This window comes from Eschrichtius robustus, chromosome 1, assembly GCF_028021215.1.
Source record: "Eschrichtius robustus isolate mEscRob2 chromosome 1, mEscRob2.pri, whole genome shotgun sequence".
Lineage (NCBI taxonomy): Eukaryota > Metazoa > Chordata > Mammalia > Artiodactyla > Eschrichtiidae > Eschrichtius > Eschrichtius robustus.
In genome coordinates, this window is record NC_090824.1 from 135,863,386 (window position 1) to 135,883,670 (window position 20,285).

The 20,285-nt window shown below is 56.2% G+C and overlaps 1 protein-coding gene across 1 annotated transcript; it reads left to right on the forward strand.

Moving 5' to 3' along the window:
- Positions 1-472: 472 nt before the first annotated feature.
- On the forward strand, positions 473-3,636 carry CIMAP1C (ciliary microtubule associated protein 1C). The gene is made up of 4 exons (XM_068537187.1): positions 473-593; positions 1,416-1,526; positions 2,423-2,536; positions 3,155-3,636. Exons 1-4 carry the CDS (start codon positions 473-475, stop codon positions 3,634-3,636), a joined length of 828 nt encoding a protein of 275 aa, XP_068393288.1.
- Positions 3,637-20,285: the final 16,649 nt, after the last annotated feature.

A 20,285-nucleotide genomic window follows, 5' to 3' on the forward strand; every position in this document is an offset into this window, starting at 1 on the left:
TCAGAAACCTCAGGGCACCCACCAGGAGTGAAGAGTTGGATCTGTCACTCCACTTCTCCATTTTTCTTTCCTGCCCCAAGGTTCTGGGGACCCTCAGGCTACTTAGCCAGGTTGGGAGCAGGGACAGGGGGGGCCGAGTTCTCAGGGTTCCACAGCTGAGCTGCCAGCGTAGAATTACGGTTCAGGCACCACGGCAACTGGAGGAAATAAACAGCCTAAGTTCTGCAGTGATGTCATCCCCAACTCCAGCCTGCTGAGCCCTGCAGCTGGCTGTACCCCAGATGGCCTCAGCTGCATGAGCAGGAGGACTGTCTTGCTTCCCAGCCTCCACACAGCCTCTGGCATCAGGGAGAGAGAGTGGAAAGAGGGGCTTGGGCAGGGGCCCCTGGAACAGGCCCCACCCAGGCCCAGCTCCTTGCCCGCTGCTTAGGGTCTCTCAGCAGCTGCTACTGCCCTCTGCTTGGCCCCAGACATGAAACTGCCCAAGGGGGTCAGGAACCCTGTGTTCTATGGGCAGCAGCCAGAGAGGAAGGTGCAGGTGCCCTCAGGGCAGGAGGTAAAGCAGACCCCTGTTGTCCTGGCAACAATTAAAGGTGAGACCTGGGCTTGGGCTCATTCATCTCTCTGCAGAGCTGCCGAAGGTGTCCTAGCCTTCCAGTCCTGCCTCCTGCAAAGCCCTTTCAGACTCGCCTCAAAGCCACAGAAGATCAGCACTTCCAAGCTAAACTTTGCAGGCGGTATTAGCTGCTGGGAATTTTTTTTGGGGGGAGGCGGGGAGGAGAGGGGGGTGGAAGGGGTTTGAAGTGAGGCCAGTTTTGGAAAAAGGCTAGGGATTCTGTGGCATCTTTAGCCCAGCTCTAGCTTTCTTCACTTCCCTTGAATCTTACTCTCAACTGAAAGCAGACAAACTAATTCTTACTACATTGTTAATGACTGATTGTTGCTCTATGTGGGAGGTGGTTTAGTATGTGATTAAACGTTTAGGCTCTGTTGGCTGGTGTCTCAGAATTTTCACAATAATGGCTTGTGTGACTTTGGGTAAATTGATACTTCTAAGCCTCAATTTTCTCATCTGTAAGATGGGGAAAACAAGGGTATCTGTCTTACAGAATTGTCGAGAGGCTTAACTGAAATAACCCACAGAAAATGCTTAGCATAGTACTCGGCACAGAATAAGGTCTCAGTTCCTTGTAACTATTACTTTTCTGATTATGCATTGTCTGTCCAAGGGAAATCACATTTTATCTGGGAACACTGCGTTTCCCCAAAGGAAGCACCTCAATGGTGGTCTTTGTCTCAGGGTGACATCAGTGAGAGCAAAGACCCCAGAGTTCTTAAGGCACAATGTATTTGGGGCTTCCCCTGCCTCTGATCTGGCGGGCCCAGGCTGAGGGCCACCCTGTCGGTGCTCACAGGTCCGGGGCCTGCTAAATACCTCCGGCCATCCTGCACGGGCTACACAGACCACGACGTCTCCATGTTCCAGGAGCCAGCCTATACCCTGCACACCCGGCACTCGGAGAAGCGTGAGTGGTCACCACACCCATCATCCCCGTGGGCGTAGGATTATTATTGTTGGATGTTTGGGGCTGCGGTGAGAGGTGAGGAGTCATTATCTGTAGCCAGAGTCCCCTGGGAACCCAGGCCTGTCCTGAGTGGGACACCCACGTGGCCTGCTGGGTCCAGAAGGAAGCCAGCAGGGGTGCCAGGTGACCCATCCCTCTGAAGGCAACTCTGGGCATTTCCCAACTGGGCCTCCTGAGGGAGCTTCGAAGGGACCTGTTGCATCCAGCTGGCAGGGTCGCCTTTCTGTGTGGTCTTTGGCTGGGGCCCTTCCGCTCTGGCTGCCATGGGTTCACTTGCCATAGCAGCTGGGCAGGAATAGCTGGTGAGTGGAGGGAAAGTGGTGGTGGGGGGTGCCCTCAAAGCTTCCCAGGTGGCTTAGAACCCCCTGGAAGGTGGGAGCAAAGGGCCATCGAAGAGCTGGGGATGACAGCCAAGGCCAGTGAGAGGAGAAGGTGGGCAGGGGCGTGTATCTGGGGGTCTGAGATCTCGGCCCCTCCCAGAGGCGACAAACCCTCCTCAGCAGGGGAACCCCCTTTCCAGGGCTGGGTCCCTTCTTCATATTAACAGTAGCCACTATGCCTATTATTATCCCCTTGGCACCAATCCCTGGTGGGGTGGGGGCTGACCAAACTTCTTCGCAGCTGTTATTTTATCTGTTCCTCTGAACAAGTTCATGTGTTAAAAGCCCCATTTTATGGATGAGGAAATCAAGGCTCCCGAAACACTCAAGAGCCCGAGGAACTGGAAGGGAGCCTTCGATCCTTTTTGGGGGAGGGGGATCTTGCCTGGATGCAGGCCAGACTCACCCTGGGGCGGCCTCTGGGGCTGACCGGGCCTTTCCTTGGCTGCCTTGCAGGGATTATGGACATATGCAACCCTGGGCCATGCTATTTCTTGGATCCTAAAATAACTCGGTTTGGAATGTCCAGCTGCCCTCAGGTTCCCATGGCGGAGCGCATCTCTAACCTGCGTAAGATGGGCCGGGAGAGGGAGGTCAGGGTTGGGAGGTTGGGGGATGGGGGTCCATGCTTGGGACAGGAGCAGGGGCAAAGGGGTCATGACTCCCTTCGCCAGGTGTGTCTGCAGATTCTGGCCTCTCCCTGCAATGTCATATCAAGACACTGATGTCACAGTGTCTGTGTCACAGTACTTAATGTCTTGAGGCCAATGTTATGCATGTATGTTGCAGGGTGATGTTATGATAAAAATATCACAGGGCTCATGTCGTGGCAGTAATATTGTCATGCTAATGAGTTCACGGACTGTAGTGATTTCAGGATGTTTTCTTGGTGCTGTCACAGGGACAATGACAGCCCAAGGGTGATGTTCTGATGACACTTGGGGTTTTTATATTATGAAAACCGTGTCACAATCCTGATATCAGGATGGCCAAAGTCCCTCCCCACCTCCATCCCATAGTCTCACGCAGGGGTGGTGATATTCCTGCCTGATGCTAAGGCGGTTATAGAGAAGTCATACCAGGCTAACCAAGACCTCAGCTCCCTCCCTAGACCCATTAGTTGGACACCAGGAGATGTGGCCTGGCTCCTGTCCTGAGACCCCCTCCCCTTCATTCATCCACTTTCAGGCCTGAGCCCCACCCTGGCCTCCTGCCATTACCACCTGGAGAAGACCCACCCGCCTGGGGAGCGCAGGGCTCCCAAGTACACCTTTGGCTACCGGTGCCCATACAGAGTGATGGACCCCAATCCGGGCCCCAACCAGTACCAGCTGCCACTCCTGCTGGGGCCCAACCTGCCCGCCAACAGAGCTGCTCCTTGCTACAGCCTGAGCCCCTTGGACAAGAACTGGTTCTATAAGGAGGATGTGGCAGGAGGCCCTGGACCGGCCATGCACGCCCGGCCTGAGCCGTCTGTCTACCAGAACCGCAGCCCCATGTACAGCGTGGCCAGGCGCTTTGCCTACCCGGTGGACCACACACCTCGGCCCGGCCCCGGCTCCCATGACGTCCAGCAGGTCACGGTGCACAAGTCCCGCATGCCCGCTTTCACCATGGGCATCAAGCACTCGCCCCACCTGTGCCCACTGATTGTCGACATTCACGACTGAGGCCCCTCCTGATGCACTCACCCCCACCCCCCGTCCCCAGAAGTTATTTTTCTGTACCAAATCGAGCAACTTACCAAGGTTTTAAGTAGCAGAGCTGATGCCTGCTGTATCCAGCACATAGAAGGCATTAGATAAATATTTTCATTTATTCCTTCGTTTTGCAAACACTCACAGTGGCTTTCTTTGGGCCCTGATGAGGGGCTGGGGATACTGGCGGTGTTGTAGGGGTCCCTGTCTGGGAGATGTTCTGTTGTGGCTCACCAGGTGTCCTCCAACGAGCCCTGGGCAGAGACTCCAGGGAGCTGAGTTCTAGGCCTACCTCTGCCACTAATGTGCTGTGTGGACTTGTGCAGCTCCCTCACCTCTCTGGGCCTCTGTGAGGGGGGACGGTGGACCTGGAGGGTGTCCAAGTTCCCTCCAGCTCCCGAACTGTTTGATTCTGATCCCTGATAGTGGTCACCCCCAAGAGAGGAGCAGGGCAAGTGGGGCAGGAGGGAGGAGCCATTCTGGCTGGGGCCGGGGGCACAGGGCAGCCTTCCTGGGGGAGGAACCCAAGAGGACAAGCAGAGACAGTGTGTAGGAGGGAAGGTATTCTTGGTGGAGGTGAAGATGAGAGGGAAGGCGTGCAGGTGGGACCAAAGTGTGCAGGGGCAGGGAACCGGGGGAGGCTCAGAGAGCGGGTGCCTGGGCTGTAGGAGGCTGGCCCATAATGGGACCAGACGGTGGGCAGCTTGGAGGCGACTCAGGATTCGTCCTCACTGTGATGGGGCTAGATAAGACGTGGTCTTTTCAGAATTCCTTGGGCAGCGAGAGAAAGTTGGATAAGATGGGCAGAGCCTGGAAGCTAGGGATCAGCCTAGGGAATAGGCAAAGCGCAGGGGGGCTGCTGGGAGGAGGGTCTGCATGTCACATGCTGTCTTTGGAGAGTTGCCTGTGTGTCCCCAGCCTCAACGGCCAGCCGTCAGGGGCCCCGTAGAGGAGGAGAGGAGGAGCCGTGAACCAGCCAGGAGGGGGCAGTATTGCCTCACTCATGAGTCCAGGCGATGCCCGCAGCCCCTACCTCTTCTGGCTTCGCTGCTTTCGGACAGACTGGTGCCAGCTCTCCTGCCGGTGTCTGGGGAGGCTGGGGTCTCAGGGTCTGGTATTCGTCTTTCCTTAATTCTTGGTATCCAGATCCCCTGTTCCGACTTGTCCCCAGCCCTAGGACCAGCCCCTCTCCTAGCTCCCCCCGTCACAGGAGATGTGGGGAGGACTTCCATACCGGCTCTGCAGCCTGCGGAAGTGGGGAAGGGAGGGCAGGAACTGTGGAGGGAGAGGGGCTTAGGGAAGGAGGAGAGGAGGCTGAATGTCCCCCAGGCCTGATGGCTCAGGCAGAGGCATGTCCTTCTGCAGCCACTGTCCCCAAAGCAGAGGGAGGCAGGAGGAAAGGGCCACTAGGAACCAGTGTCTGGCGGCTCATCCTTGCGAATTTGAGCAATATTCAGGTTTTAATTGAAAATGAAAATGGTATTGAAGACCTAATTTTGGATAGAAAGGAGCAGAGAATATCTTTGGAATATCAAAAAGAAACAAACAACTGAATATTTTAAAAAGGGGCTTGTAAAAAACCCCACTGGGGTCATACCTGACTCTGGGCCTGAAATTTCCTCCCCCTCCCGCCGCAGCCCCCATGCCTGGGGTATTGTGTCTGTCCTGTCCTCCCCACTCGTCCACAGGGCTGGTCTGGGCAGGCTCGAGAGACAGCAAGTGAGCTTGGGGACCCATCTGTCTTGCAGCAGATTGGAAAGATGTCATTTTGCCGACAACGCCATTTATCACGGTGGCTGCAAAAATTAGTGATGCTTGGGCTGAAAGTGTTGGGTAGGGGTGGGGGTTGGCAGGTGGCAGTGGCTGATGCTCTCCTGTGTCACCAGGTCAGGGAAGCAACAGGCCAACCTCTGAGTAGGGGTTTTCTGATTTAGTGCTCAGCCCATCCCAAGGCCCTCCATTAAAAAGAGGAGAAAACTGAGGCCCAGAGGCAGGGAAACAGCTTTGGCCCTATGACAAATTAATGGCCTGTCTCTAAATGAAAGCCCAGGCTCAGTCTGTGACCAAGGTCAGGGCTTAGTGTGTGACCAGAATCAGGGCTCACTATGTGATCAGGGTCAGGGCTCAATGTGTGACAGGGTCAGGGTTCAATGTGTGACAGGGTCAGGGCTCACAGTGTGACCAGGTTTGGCAGTGTGATTAGAGTGAGGGCTCAGTCTGGGGTGAGACCCTTGACTTACATTAGGACTAAATCCTAGTTTTTGCCTCCATGGCTCAGTCTGCGACAGACCTTCAGCCTGGCCCCAGCTACCACCAGTTATGGGCAGGGGCTGGATGTTAGCCTTAGAGCTAGAACTAACCCTTGGTTTGAGGTCCCAAGGGAAGGAGAGGAGGCTGGAGAATTCAGTATGAATCTTTGGGGGATGAAGATGTTTGGAAGAGAGATGGCCCCGCCAAGAAAGGGATGTGGCCTCCAGAGAAGATAAATGGGGCCTCCCTTGTGCCTCAGCCCACGAAGTGACAGGGTCATTTAGCTTGAGACAGACCTTTGGACGAAGCAGTCCCCATCTCTTGGCCTTGCCTCTCCTGTGGTGGTGACCATGTAGATGACTTGGAGAAGGTCAGTGGGCATGGCCTCTCAGGCCTGGCCAGGTGATGACCCTGCCCCTTCTGAATAACTCGGGGGCCACACTTGACCTGGCAGGAAGCCTTGGTCTGATTCTTGTAGGACTTCAGCCTGTGCCCTCAGGTACTTAGGTCCCAGAGCCTGGCACATGATCACACAGACACAATCATTCATTTGTTCAACAAACATTTGCTAAGCTCCTGCCCTATGCCAGGCTCTGGCTGTGCCTCGGAGTCCCAGCCGCGCCCTCCAGGAATTCAGAGCGTGGCTTGGTGGGAGGATGAGAAGCAGCGCTCTCCAGGCGGGGGCAGACATAGGAGGGTGGGTGAGGGTCAGTGCATGGCAGGGCACCTACCAGCGCTTCCGCCCTCCTTTCCCAGGGCCAGGGGGATGCCTGGCCTCCGTGGGTCACCCCTGCCAGGGCTTGGTGGTAAAACTGAAGTCACACAACCCTCCTGGACACTGGCCGGAGCGGGGGATAGGTCACCATCATTCTGTTGTTGCTGGAGGGACTCTGAGGGCCAGTTGTCGCTCTGGCTCCCAGGGCTGGGGGGATGGTGGCCCTGGGCCAGGGGCAAAAGAGGGACCCTGCCTGCGGGGACACACTGCCACACCACACACAGGCTCACAGGTAGGGGTTGTGCACAGACACATGTCCTTTACCCACATATGCATGGAGACAGGACACAGACGCTCCTCACAGTACAGCTCACACGTGCACGCGCATGCACGCGCACGCTCAGACCGCTCACCTACTCCGTACACACACCCTGACACCAAGCCCACTCAAACACGGGCCTTAAATTACATTCACAGGGAAAGGCATAGACACAGACACACGCATACTACACGCACATTTACTACCACACACACCCCTCTCTCCAGGCGCCTCCTTGTCTCACGTACGTACTCATGTCCCCCCAGGCTCCCTTGCACAGCCCACTGCCCTGGAGATTCAGAGTAGATAAACCGTGAGAACCCTCCCCTCCTCCCCACCGTGCAGAGGGGGTGGGGGTGGGCTTCGGGAAGGGAGCTCAGCAGGGTCTCTGTGCTCAGGATGGAGCTGGGGCATGATTCCTCGTCCCGGGAGCAGAGGAACTGCTGGCTGGCTCTCAACCCTCCAGGCTGGGGTCCCACCTCTGGATGGGGCGCCTGTGGTTGTAAGCTCTCGCTGACCAAGCCAGACCCCTTCTCCCTGCCCCCAGCACTCAGAGACCCCACTCCAGGGGCTGCCCAGGGACAGGAGGACCAGAATAGGAGCTCCTGCCACCCGGCTCTCCCGGGATTCCCGGTGGGGTCAGAAGCTACCTTGCCAGGCTCACTGCAGGGGAAGAGTCTGCCGCCGACCTGTTCCTTCTGGCTTCTCCTCTCTCCTCTCTGAGCCCACGTTCTCCCATCTGACTCTTCTCCCCTGTAAGTCTTTCTGCCTCCCTCTGCTTCTCCTCTCTCTCTCCCTCTTGCTCCCCATGTCCCTCTGCCTCGTTTATCCTCTACAATAAAGATCGACATTTTTCAATTACCCCCCAAATAACAGAATGGCTCTTGGAGGCCTGGACAAGAGGAGGATTGTGTGTGTGCGTGTGCGTGTGGTCCATGGGTGGGGCTGGGGGCATCCATGGCCCCACTGTCCTTTGTTTGCTTTTTCTCTTCTGGAGCCTTCCTTTTTTCCTGGGAGAGTGGAAGCGCGTTCCCTTCAGAGGAGGAAGGGAGACAAAAGATAGAAATAAAAAACTGTCATGGTTTTCTTGTAAACACAGTGTGTGGTGCAGAGCAGGGGCTCAGCAGGAGACAGGGACTGAGGGAGAGGCAGGGACAGGGAAAAGTGGGGCTGAGAGACACGGGGAGAAAAGGTGAGCAGGTGGGCAGGAGCCACTACCTCAGGGCCTGGGTGGGTGTGGGCTGCCAAGGGGAAGGGGGAAAGGGAAGGGGTTGATTCGGGTTGGTGGAAGGGACTGGAGGAGGCTAGACCCTTATACTGAGTGCCAGACAGGGCCGGGAGGGAGAGGGCCTCCAGGCAGCTATTATTCTCTGAACATCCACCCCATGCTAGCTCTGGGGACACCAAGGTGAGTAACATAGACACGTGTCTGCTCTCGTGGAGTGTAAAATATACCAGAAACAAAGCAGTGGCTTCGTGTGTTCAGCACTTGCCATGTGCCAGACGCCTACATAAGCCAAGGATCAGAGAAGGTGCGGGACCTGCCTAGTGATGCACAGCTAGGGGTGGGGGCACCAGGATTCCAGTCCAAGTCTACCTGACTCCAGTCCTCCCTTCACACAGCCTCTGCTAGGGGGCTGGGTGTTGGGGGCTGGGAAAAAGGGTTAGAGATTTGGCTCTGCCATGTCTGATGTGTGACCTTGAACAAGGCCTCCCCTCTTCTGGTCTCAGTTTCCCCATCTGAAAAGTAGAGAATGCTGGCTGCTCTGCAGGGCTGTGGGGAGAAGCAAATGTCTGGATGTGGGTGATCACTCAGCTCTGGTTCCCCGGAGAGCCAGCTGATGGTGTTGGGGAGCAAAGAACATCTGGTGCTGGGCGAGGGACTGGCCAGCAGCAGCTGCAGGGAGGCTGGCTTCCAGCTGCACTCTCTTCTTCCACCCAGTGGTAAAACCTAGGTATTGCGTGGGATGGGTCTAGATGGGTTTGCATAAAGGTCAGAGCTGGAAGATGCCTCTAGGGTGTGTGGTCCGGTCCTCTCTTGGCCCTGTTTTGCAGATGCCTAGAGAGGGGAGGGACTTGACCCCCGATCACTCAGGGAAGCAGCTCGGGCTGGGGCTGGGCTTGGCTTCCAGGGCAGGGCGCTTCCCCTCAGCCCTGTGGTGTTCAGGAAGTCCCCAAGTGGCCTCAGAGCAAGAGAGGTAGAGCTCTGCATCCTCTGCTTGAAGTCACCTCTTCCAGGGACCCTTCCAGGATTTCCTCCAGCAGGAAATGGCCTCGGTCCTGCCCTGCAGTCCCACATACATCCTCTCCTTTTCCTCCTGCTCCAGCTGTCCTAAACTACCCTATCCCATCCCCTAGCAAATCAGGGAGTGGGGCCCTTTGAGACATCAGGAATGAAGGAGGACAATCTCCACTACCTAGTGAGCACTGCCAGGGTCCCAGCTCTGTCCTGGGACTTCACCTGTATTATACCACTTGAACCTCATAATGACCCCAGGAGGTCAGGATTATTTTTGAGCCCCATTTTTCAGGTGAGGAAACAGGCACAGAGAAGTGGTGACTTTCAGATACAAAGTGACAGAGGAGAAATTCAAAACCAGGTCCATCAGTTCTCTGGAGAGGAGCCCTTATCTGGAGATGAAAACTATCCGTATGACTGTGTGACAATCAGCTGTGACCTGACGTGGACATGACTAGTCCAGGGTCTTGTGGGTTCAGGTCTCAGCCACACCACTGTTCTGCTGTGTGACTTTGGGCAAGGCCCATCCCTCTCTGGACTTCTGGTTCCTCATCTGTGAAGTACGTGTGCGTGTGTGTGTGTGTGTGTGTGTGTGTGTGTGTGTGTGTGTGTGTGTGTGTTCTGGATTCCCTCAGTGATTCATTCTGGAATTTGGCATTCCAGCCTTGGGCCCTGGGTTGGATCTGTTTTGAAAGGGCACTGGGAAGGGATGAGCAAGTGGCAGGTCTGGGAGGGTGGAGCTCTGGCCCGGGAGTTGGGATCCTTGGGTGCACCTCCTGTTTGGGTGTCAGCGTGTGGGGCTGGGGGGATCGTGGGAAGGCGTGGGCTGTAAGGGAAGGAGAAGGGACCAGATCGGGGACAGGTATGGGGTGAGGGGCTGGCCCTTGGGCCTGGGAAACTTTCCCTCTGCTGCCTGACACAGAGGGGAGTTTTTCTTGGCAGGAAACATCCTCATCAATCAGCAGCAACGGGGGGTGGGGGGCGGGCTGACAGGCGGCCACTCCCTGCAGGCCAGGCTTGAGGCAGACTCATAAATCCCACTGGAGGCTGGGCTGTAAATTCTTGGGACTCCCACCCGGCCACTTGGAGGACAGAGGCACTGGGGCTGTGGGACAGGCTGCTCCTCCCTGGGCAGCACAGGTGGAATAGCTCATTCACCGGCCTGGGGGGCTCAGACAGCCTCCCCTCCAGCCTCTATGGGAGATGCAGCTGCTGACTCTGCACGACACATCAGGCCCAGCCTGAGCCCTCTCTGTCCAGACCCCGGCTACCTCTGCCTTCAGTCTCAGCCATTCCTGTGCCCCAGCCTGATCTGGCCTGAATCACAACAGGGGCCACATGTGTGGACACCTTCTGTGTCCTCTGAGTTCTCATGGGGGCCTGTGCCAGGAGGGACCACCCCACTTACCGCATAGCAGCTTCTCCTGCCACTCCTCACGATGGTCTGTCTTGGTGATGATGAGGAAGAGGTGGGAACCAGGGCCCAGTCTGTGTATTTCTCATTCTTGGGGGTCTGGGGTCCTAAATCCACTGCCTCTCAGAGAGGGAAGGGCCTCAGAGATGCTCTGGCCCAGGGCCACAGTCATTTGTCAACTTCCACCAGGACTTTGTCATACTCAGATGCTAGCCTTTCCTCTCATTTACTTAACATTTTTCTTAAAACTGGCTCACTTTAAAATTTAAATGTGTTAAGCCTTGTCTTAAGCAATGTTTGTGAAGTCAGGGGTCTGATGTGCTAGTTAAATACACACAAACACACACACATATACATTAGAATATATAAATGAAAATAAATACATAGTTAAAATAGCAGATGCCCATCTCTGTGTATTATCTAAAATAGTCTTATATCTCACCAATGATGCATGCACCATTCTTTGAGAACAGTGGCTCTACTCTTCTTCCCCTATTTTACAGACAAGAAAACCAAGAGCCAGAGAGGTATGGGCGCTTGCCCAAGGTCACACAGCACTGGGATTATCAGCCAGACCAGCTGACTCTCGCCTAGTGCTTATTTTACAGGAGCATGCTCATTGTTTGTCATGGGACTGGTCAGGGTGCATAGGCTTTCCTTTCTCCAGAAGCACATTTGGATTTCCAGAAGTCTTTTGGAGACCAGGTCCTAACACAGAGGAGTACACTGAAAGGTGGGCTTCCTGGCAGCAGGAAGGCAGGCAGGCGGGCATCCTGGGTGCCCTGGTGGGACCAGGCACTGGCCCTCCTCTCTGTCTGCCCTTCTTCTTGGTGCCCAGGGCTCCTGCAGGGTCTCACGACTGGTGGGGAGGTGGGGAAAGGGGATCCCAGGGGAGGGAGAGAGCAGGGCTCCGGCAGCAGCTCTTCCCAGGGGAGCTGCTTACTGAGACGATAATGAGTGGCACCAGCTCCCAGGCTGGCAAGGAAGGTGGCCTCATTAGCGAGCGCCTTCCCCTCCACCACCTCCCCCTTCCTAACTTCGGACTTCTGCCACCCGTACTGCCACTGCTGCCACCATCATCCCCCGGGAGATGCGGCACGATGGCTCTTGCTGGGGACAAGGCTGCTGGCTCCCGGGGAGCCAGGAAGGAGATGTGAGTGCAAGGCAGCCAGGGTGTATGGGTGTGTGTACACTGCACACACACGGCCCATGTGCCCCCCACACATGCTCATGCACCAGTGCATGCATACTGTTAGATGTGCACACATAGGTTTATGCACACACACACACACACACACCCGGAACACAGAGACATATATGTTTACATCCAAACAGACTTGCATGGTAATGAGGTCTACTCAGACTCACAGTACAAGCACAGAGACTCAGTAGAGACCTGTCCACACACAGAGTGAACCTGAATGTGAAGACATATGATGCACACGTGTGCATGCCCACTCAGGGTGTAGACACACGGCCACACCAAGAGACTCATATGCGTATTCACACCAACATCCTGACATGTGTCTCCAGATTCAGGAGCGCATATGGAGTTGTACACAGTCTTGTATACATTGATGAGCCAGCAGACGGGACATGCAGAAACATGCAATAGCACACCGCCCCTGTGTGCACCTTTGTGTGCAGGGACAGCTACGTGCACACATACATGTTACAGAATGCACAAGTGGTATGTTTTTCTTGGAATCTAACAAGGCCTGGAGTGCTGGGACTGGTTAATTCCCTGGGGGAAGTGAGCAGACAGGAGCTGAGGACACATTTAATTAATTCTTATCATTCCTGACAGGGAGAGAGGGATGGATGGAGAGAGAGCGAGAGCGAGAGCGAGAGAGCGAGAGAGAGAGAGCGCAAAAGGAGCAGCTGGAGGGGTGCAGGTGAAGGGGGAGTGGGAGCAGGTGTGAGAGGCCCTCAGGGCCCAGGGCATTAACCCTTTCAGCTCAGGGCAGGCCCAGGACCCCATCACTCAGCCCCAATCACCAAACCAGATGGGTCCTTTAAAGTCAAGTGGTTGGGCTGATGTAGAAATCTTGCACATCCTGGGATGGGAAACTCAGCCCATCTTTCACTTGCTTCCAGTGAGTGGAAATCTGCCCCCCTGAACCTCTCACCTCAGCCCCACTCTGCTCTGTGGGTCTCTCAGCTCAGGGGCCGTGGAGGCTCCCCTTTCACAGGGCCAGTGTGGGGGAGACACGACTGCCCAAGGAGGCCCCTCCTGGACATCAGTACATCTCCCTCCCCCTTGCCCTGATCTCAGACCCAAGACGAAGCTGGGGAGACAGGGTGGACAAAGGGGCTCTGAGGAAGAGAAAGGGTGCGTGTGTGGGGTGTGGGTGGGAGGAAGACAGAGAGACACAGGGACCAGAGATGAAAGAGATGCGAACACTAAGGAGAGACAGAGAAAGATGTGAGAGACACTGAGACTGAGCTGGTGAGAGCCAGCCAGGTGCAGAGACACAGAGAGGAATCTAGAGAGAGAATCAGAGCCAGAGGAGACAGACCTCAAGTAAAGGAGGCAAAGAAGGATTGGGAGAGCGGGAGAGACAGCCCAGCTCCGCCACTTTCCTTGGTGATGAGGGAGCCACTCCACCTGGGGACATGGGGGTGTAACCCTGACCTAGAGGAGATGCTGTGTGACCTTGCCCAGGCCACCCTACCTCTCTGAGTCCTGGCTGCTTGTCTGTAAAGTGGGGGAGAGGAGCCAGTCTCTGAGTGGGCCCTGGGGCCCCGAGGGGAGGCTGGCCTGGCCCTTTGTTCCTTCCACTTCCCCTTGGGGCACACAGGCCTGCAGATGGGGGTGGGGGCTCTGCAGGGGCTCAGGGTCTAGGCCGTACTTGGAAGCAAACCAAGTGGTTTGGCACACCAGGTGGAAGAGGAATGTCTCGGCGGGGCCAGGGTAATGTGCTGCAGACACGCAGCGCTGAGTGATGGAGCGTTTGCCCTGAATATTGAAAATGCATAAATATCCATTTTTAGGCACCAAGGCAGATGTAAATAGAGAGGGGGTGTGTGTGCAACCCTCAGTGGTAATTTACCAGCTCTGCTACTCACGGTGGCACGGGCACTTATGTTTGGCTGCCAGGAGCATTTCTGAGATGGCTATATGACCACCGGCTGCCACCTGGGTCCCTTCTCCTGGAGAAGTGGCTCCTCGGGGATTGCTGCCCGTGGTGGGGGTGAGGCAAGGCAGGGTGGTCATTCCTGGGCCTGCTCCATCCCAGGCTTCGGGGCCTCTCCAGCTTCCCCTCCTCCAGCATCTCCTGGCTCAGGGGGGTGGGAGGGAACAAATCTGTGTCAGGCCTGGCGTGTGCCCAGCCCTGGTGCCCTTGGATAGAATCAGAAGAGCTCCACCCCTGCCTGGGAGAATGTCCAGACTGGGAGACAGAGGGGCCACCCTGGGTCCTGCCCTCAGGAGCTCACACAAGGGGCAACTGAGACCCAGGGGGAGAATCACGTGGCCAGTGGTGGCCTCCACGTATCCTGCCTCAGCCCAGCACATCCATAGCTGCCAGTCTAGGAGGTTAAGCATCAGGGTCCTTGCAGCAGGACTGGACAGCAGAGGCCATGGCCCATGGGCAGGGAGCTCTCTGGCGCCCGCTGGAGAGGTCATGGGCCTTGCCTGATGCTGGCTTGTCTGGACCCTTCTCTGTGGGCTGGCAGGTAGAGGCCCTGAGGAAACTCCCTGTCTCTCCTCCCAGAGCGGGAGCATGGACTTGGAGACCTGCGGCCTGCACAGCTGAGGGGTGTCTTTTCCTTTGGCCTGGGGCCCATAGCTGTGTTCGGGAGCCCACTTTCCCACAGCAGAGAAGCCATTGACCTCCGTGGGAGGGCACAGTGTTCTCCCTGCTGTGGTCCTTCCGCCGTCCCTGAGCCTTCTCCTCCAGGGAGGGGCAAGGTTGGGCTTCCCTGCCCTGAGCGAGAGCCCACCCGGGCAAGAGGGAGCTGGACCGTCACCCACCACATGGGCTGCATGGGGAGTCTATTTAGGGGGGTTGCAGGCACTGAATCAGCCTCACGAACCTGCCAGGCAGAATGGCCCAGGGCCTCTGCACAGAGCAGGGATTGGGGCGGGGCTGGGTGGGTGGGACTGAGTGGGAGGCGGGGGCATCAGTGGAGGGAGGGCTGGGGCTGAGCCTGGGATGGAACTGTTCCTTCTCTTCCTTGCTTGTTCCTCATCTTCATCTCCTACATCTCCATTATGGTCCTGACTCTACATCCTGGCCACTCTAGACGTATGCTCTTCGCTTCTGCCTCTGCCATGAACTGACTGCATCACGTGGAAGGTCCCAGGTCAAGTTACTTAGCGGGACAGTCTGGTCTGGGTTATTTCCCACCAGGCCAACGGTCAGTGCACAGCCCACAGCATGGCCTTGGAGGTCAGATATTCATAGGCTGCAGGGTGACCCAGAGGGAGCCATCAGACCTGGGAGTGATGCTGTTTTCCTTGGAGGGAGGGAGAGTGGACAGGGGACCACGACCACCGGGCAAACTGGTGGCTGAGCTGGGCTCGCAGCCTTGTCCTCCCTGGCTCAGAGGCTACACTCACGCCCCCCACCCTGGCCCCCTCGACCTGGGCTCCAGCAATGCCTACCGTGTGCCAAGCACCATGCTGGGCTTATGGGGGGACGGAGATGAACAAGACTCAGTCCTTGCTCTCAGGGGCTTAGAGTCTCATGTGGGAGACAATGTGTCCAAAAAGAGTGACATATGGGGACACAGGGAGCTTGGGGTGCACAGATGAGGGAGAATTTAGCTTTGACTGAGGAGTAGCGGTGCTTCATGGAGGGGGTGATATTTGATCAGTGCCACAAGGTGGGATCTTAGCATGTGGTTCTGGGGTTGCTGGAAGCATCCTATCTTTGTCGACATAGATGGTGTAGCATGTTTGCTCTGCGGTGGGGACTGGGGGAGCTGACTACCAACCAGTCTAAACTCGGTTGGTGAGAGAGCCCAGAGCCTTGGGAGTTAACTGAAAAGTGGGCAGGGTCAGCTCCTGGAGGGCTGAGGGTGGGAGAGGGTGTGGAGAGGGAGGTGGGTGCTGGGGGTGGAGGTGGGAGTGTCAGAAGGGCTGTTTGGCTGAGCTGCTTGGTTCGTTTGAGGGTAGGGCTCCCGGGGCCTACATTCTGAGCTGGGCAGACACACGGCCCTTTCCGACCCAGCACCCAAGATACAAGCTGATGTCAGGGCTAAAATTAGCCTCGTGGTTGTGAGGGCAGCAGGAAACACAGTCATGGGAATCGCACTGCCTTTTCTCTCAGAGGAAGTAACCAGGGCTGCTGAAAGATGAGGGACACAAGCCTGGTCCCAGAACGGGGCTGGGTTTACTGCAGCAGCAAGAACCCGCACAACCCTCCTAACTTGGCTCTGGGATCAGGAGCCCTGGGGGGTAGGAGCTTTTCTCTCCTGACCACCCCTTGGCCACTGCCAGCTGCCTGGGGGGCAGGGTGACAAGGTTCTGAACCCCTGGGGCCCACAGCACACTGATCAGGCCAGAAACCCTTCCTGACCCCTTCCCCACCTTCTGCTTGCCCAGATGCTCAGCCGATTCTCTCTCCTGGTTGCCATGGGAACCCCAGGTGTCTGAAGTTTACCTGAAGCTGGCTCCCTGATGAGACGGGCAGGGAGAGGACCGATTCCCAGCCTGGGCTCTGAAGTTCTCCCCTCCTTTGGCTCAGAGCCTCGGTCTGGGCTCTGCCCATTTAGCCTATCGCCTGGCCTCGTCTTCACCTCCTCCCTCCCCTACACTCCCCACAGCCTTCCAGCCACCTAGTCCTGACAATTTGTTCCACCTCCAAAACATCCCTGGGACCCATTCCCTCTGCACCAGCTTCCCTGCCTCTGGCCTGGTGTCCCTTCTTCAGTCTGCTCGCCACGCAGTGAGAGCGGTCCACCAACTACACCCCTCCTTGTCTAAACCCTTTGGTGGTTCCCACTGCCCTGAGGACACAGCCATGCTCCTGACCAGTGCCTCCTGGTCTCAGCTTCTCCGATGCCCCTCTCCACACCCTTCCTGTGCTCCAGCCACCCTAGGATGTTGGTTTGTGGACTGCCTAGGTCAGTGTTGTGAGCCCTATTTCCAGAACCATATTCCATAGAACACTAGTGTTTTTCCAGAGTTAATGTGTATGCCTGCCTTGAAAATGGGGTCCGCGTGGAACTATTTTGAGAAGCACTGCATATGCTCCAGCTGCCAGAGATTCACAAGGCGCTTTGTTGTATGTTGAAGGCTCAGACAAGTCCTGTAGTAAAGAAGTCTGTTTTGCTTTAATTAAGGCAGAGATTCCCAGAGTGTTTGCCCATAAATAAGGAACATCTTTGAACTGCTCTAGGAACTAGTTTCCCTGGACTACTGTTTGAAAAATGCTGGATGGGCCCTAAAGTGTGGTGCCTTGTCCTTTGGGATCTGGGGTCCTGAGGCCTGCTCTGCCCCCTGGTATGGAGGGGCCTCCCATGGGGACACATCTTGGTTTGGGGCAAGAGAGGCATTGGAAAGCTGGCCCCACTGTTAACACTGCTCCCATCTCCTGGCCTGTGGATCAGGTGTGGTTCCTGAATGTGTTTTGTTTAAATCACACAATGTTCTTTTAAAATTTGACCTGGGTGCCAACATTTAAAACCTGGGAGATTCCACAACAGATTTTGAATTTTAAAGTTCTCTTAAAAAAACGAGAAGACCTATCAACACAGTGTGCATACATCCCTCTGTGGAACTGAAGAATGGCACGAACCATTTACATGCAAAGCAGATCATTTCACTCCTGGCACTCGCTGAACCCCCCTGAAAACATTTGAGTGTATGACCCCTGTCGAGGGGAGTGCGGGGCCCTTCTCAAAGAGCTCCTCTTCACTGGGGTGACCTATGTCTACCCCCTCCATGGCATGTCCTTCTGCAAAGGGCGGAGGCAGGTGGGCTCCTGGAATGTTCCTCACACCCCGTGAAGCACCAGGTAGGCTATGCAAATCAAGTCAACGAAGTCCAGTGAAGTCACTCACCCACCCCACCCTCTGCCCCCATGGTCCTGGAATGTGACGGGCACCAGGGTGGTGGGGAGGCCTGCCCTGGCTCCTCTCATGTCTCCCGCCTGCGGGCTTAGCCCACAAGGAGATGCATGGCAGCTGCTCAGGTCACCCTGGTGATCAGAGCGTGCTGGGTGCGAGAATCATTCCCTGCAAGAGCTAAAAGCTGAGAATGGTGTGGGACCGACCACGCTGGCACTTCTGAGCCCTCTCGCTGCTGCGGAGAACCCGCTAAAAATAGCCTGCTCCCTCTTGGCTGATGCCACCGGAACCGGGGAAAATCAGCTCAGGAGCTGCAGCTGGGGCAACCTCTCCAGTGTCGGCGCCGCCTGCCGGGCCCGGAGGTGGGTGGGGCTGGTGAGAGCCAGGACCCTGCTCTGGGAAGGCTGTGGCGGGCAGACAGAGCTCTGACTTGAGGGTGGGTGGGGGAGGCCCAGAACCGCCCCCCACCGACTGCCACACTGTTAGGATAATTGAGGCATTCCCCCTGTCAGGCTGAGATGGGGCACCAGGATGGGTTCTGTCCTAGGTGGGCTGCGGGGTAGGGGGCTGTCGACAGGGGACTCTCCTGCTAGGCTGGGCATTCAAGTTCTCAGTGTCCCCACTGAGACCCACCATCAGGATGTCTGACTCCAGCCAACTCCTGCTTTGTCTGAAGATGTCCCATCTACCTTGAGGGACCCTCGTGTATGTCTTCTGTCCTCCAGGAAGCTACTCGGATCCTCCTGCTCAAGGGACCAGCCACTCCTCCAAGCCTATCCCTGTCCCCCCAGGGCTGCCCTTCCCCTAGTGCACCTCAAGATGCTGTGGCACCTTGGACAAGCCACTGTCCCTCCGTGAAATCAAGGTAGAGCAGGCTCTGAGGTCCATCTGGTTGGAGCCCATTGTACATGCTATTTTGACATCCTGTAAGTGTCGCCATGCCCCCCACAGAGTCCTAGAAGGGGAGAATTGGAGAGCTGGGCATGACTGCTGGTCCAGGCCCCTCTCAGAGACTGGGGGTTCAGCCTCTGCTCACATGTCTCCTAGGGCAGGGCCCTCACTACTTCCTGAGGCAGCCCCACCCTGCTGGCAGCCTCTTACCCTGCCTCTACTCCAGGCCCTGCCTCTGCCACAGTTCCCTGGGGGAGGGGTCCTGCCTGGCCGAGGGGCTCACGTACTCCCAGTAGCGAGCAGGGCTAGACCCAGTCAAGGCTTCAGAGGACAAGACCTGGTGGGCAGGGACCAACCCCTGCTCAGGCTAGACAGCAGGGAGGAGAGACAGGGAAAGTGAGGCTAGAGGTGCTGGGCCCACCCAGCGAGGACAGCCTGGGGCTCGTCTTCAGCCACAGATGGGGCTGAGGGCAGAGGTGTGGAGGAGAGGCCAGGGAGACAACAAGGCCTGGTTATTGAGGAAGGAGGATCCCTGTCCCTGCAGGGGGTCGGCCAGGCTAGGCTGGCCTCTGCAGTGGCGCCTGGGGGGCCAGTAGCAGCAGGGGTACCAGTGCGTGTCGTGGGGGGGAGGCTTCCCTCCCCCACGTTTGCTCCTGAGATGACCCTGGCACAAAATTGCCTTTCCTGCCATGGGCCGGGATGACACAGGGGCCCAGATTTCCTATTGCTCCTGAACTTGATCATGAGAAGGGCTGGGAGCACAGAGGTCCACACGCCCTGGCTGCCCAGCTTGTCTGTCTGGGCAAGTCCAGTATAGAACCAGACTGGGTCCAGGTTAGTGGCTGACGCTCTGGAGACTCAAATCTCACTAACCTGAGCAAACTGCAGCACCTTGCTTAGTCTCCCTGTGCCTCAGTCCCTACATATGTAAAATGGGGATGACAATAGATTGTCTCTCACAGGGCTGCTGTGAGGATTAAATGAACATATATATAGTGCAGAGCCTGAAGTATGGTGTTATATAAATGTTAATTAGTATTACCAGGTCACCAGGCTCTTTTGAGAATTCAATAAAACATATAGACCCCTTTTCAGAAAAAACCTGCACCCACATAACCCAACTTGGTGCATAATTTCTCGGACTATGAACTCCCAGAACCTCACATGTGTAAGGAAGCATGACTGAGGAGCTCTGACTCTAAGTGCTTTTTTTTCAGTTGATTTTTTGGGGTCAAATTAATATATACAACTAGTTTTAAAAGTTCAAAGATAAATGGCTCTCCCCGCCTCACCCCCTCTTACGGCCCAGTCTCCTCCAGAGGCCACAACCCCATGCAGGCATTTCCCTGGATATTTCTCTCCCTCTCCACACCCCGAGTGGTGTCGGGAGCAGGTGGGTGGCAGGCCTGCTCCTCTTTCCTCCCCAGTGACTGTGGAGTCAGGCTTTGCCTCTCTGACTCTCTGCCAAGTTCTTGATTCCACCTTCTGAGTGGCTCTCAGGTCTGCCCAGGGGCCTCCCACACCTCTGCCTCCCTCCCCCCACCCCAAGTTCGGATGCCTTGTTTGTTGCCCCAGTGGTTCCCCCGCCTCCACCCTTGTCCCTCACTGGTAACTAGAGCAGCCTTCAAGTTGCAAATCCCACCACATCCTCTTCTGCTGAAAACTCCCCAATGGCTCTCCATCGAATCCAGTGATTTTAGCATCATGGTTGAGGGAGAAAAAATTATGTAAGATTCATGATGCCTGGGGTGCAGAAAAAGCAGAATTCTTCCTGGTA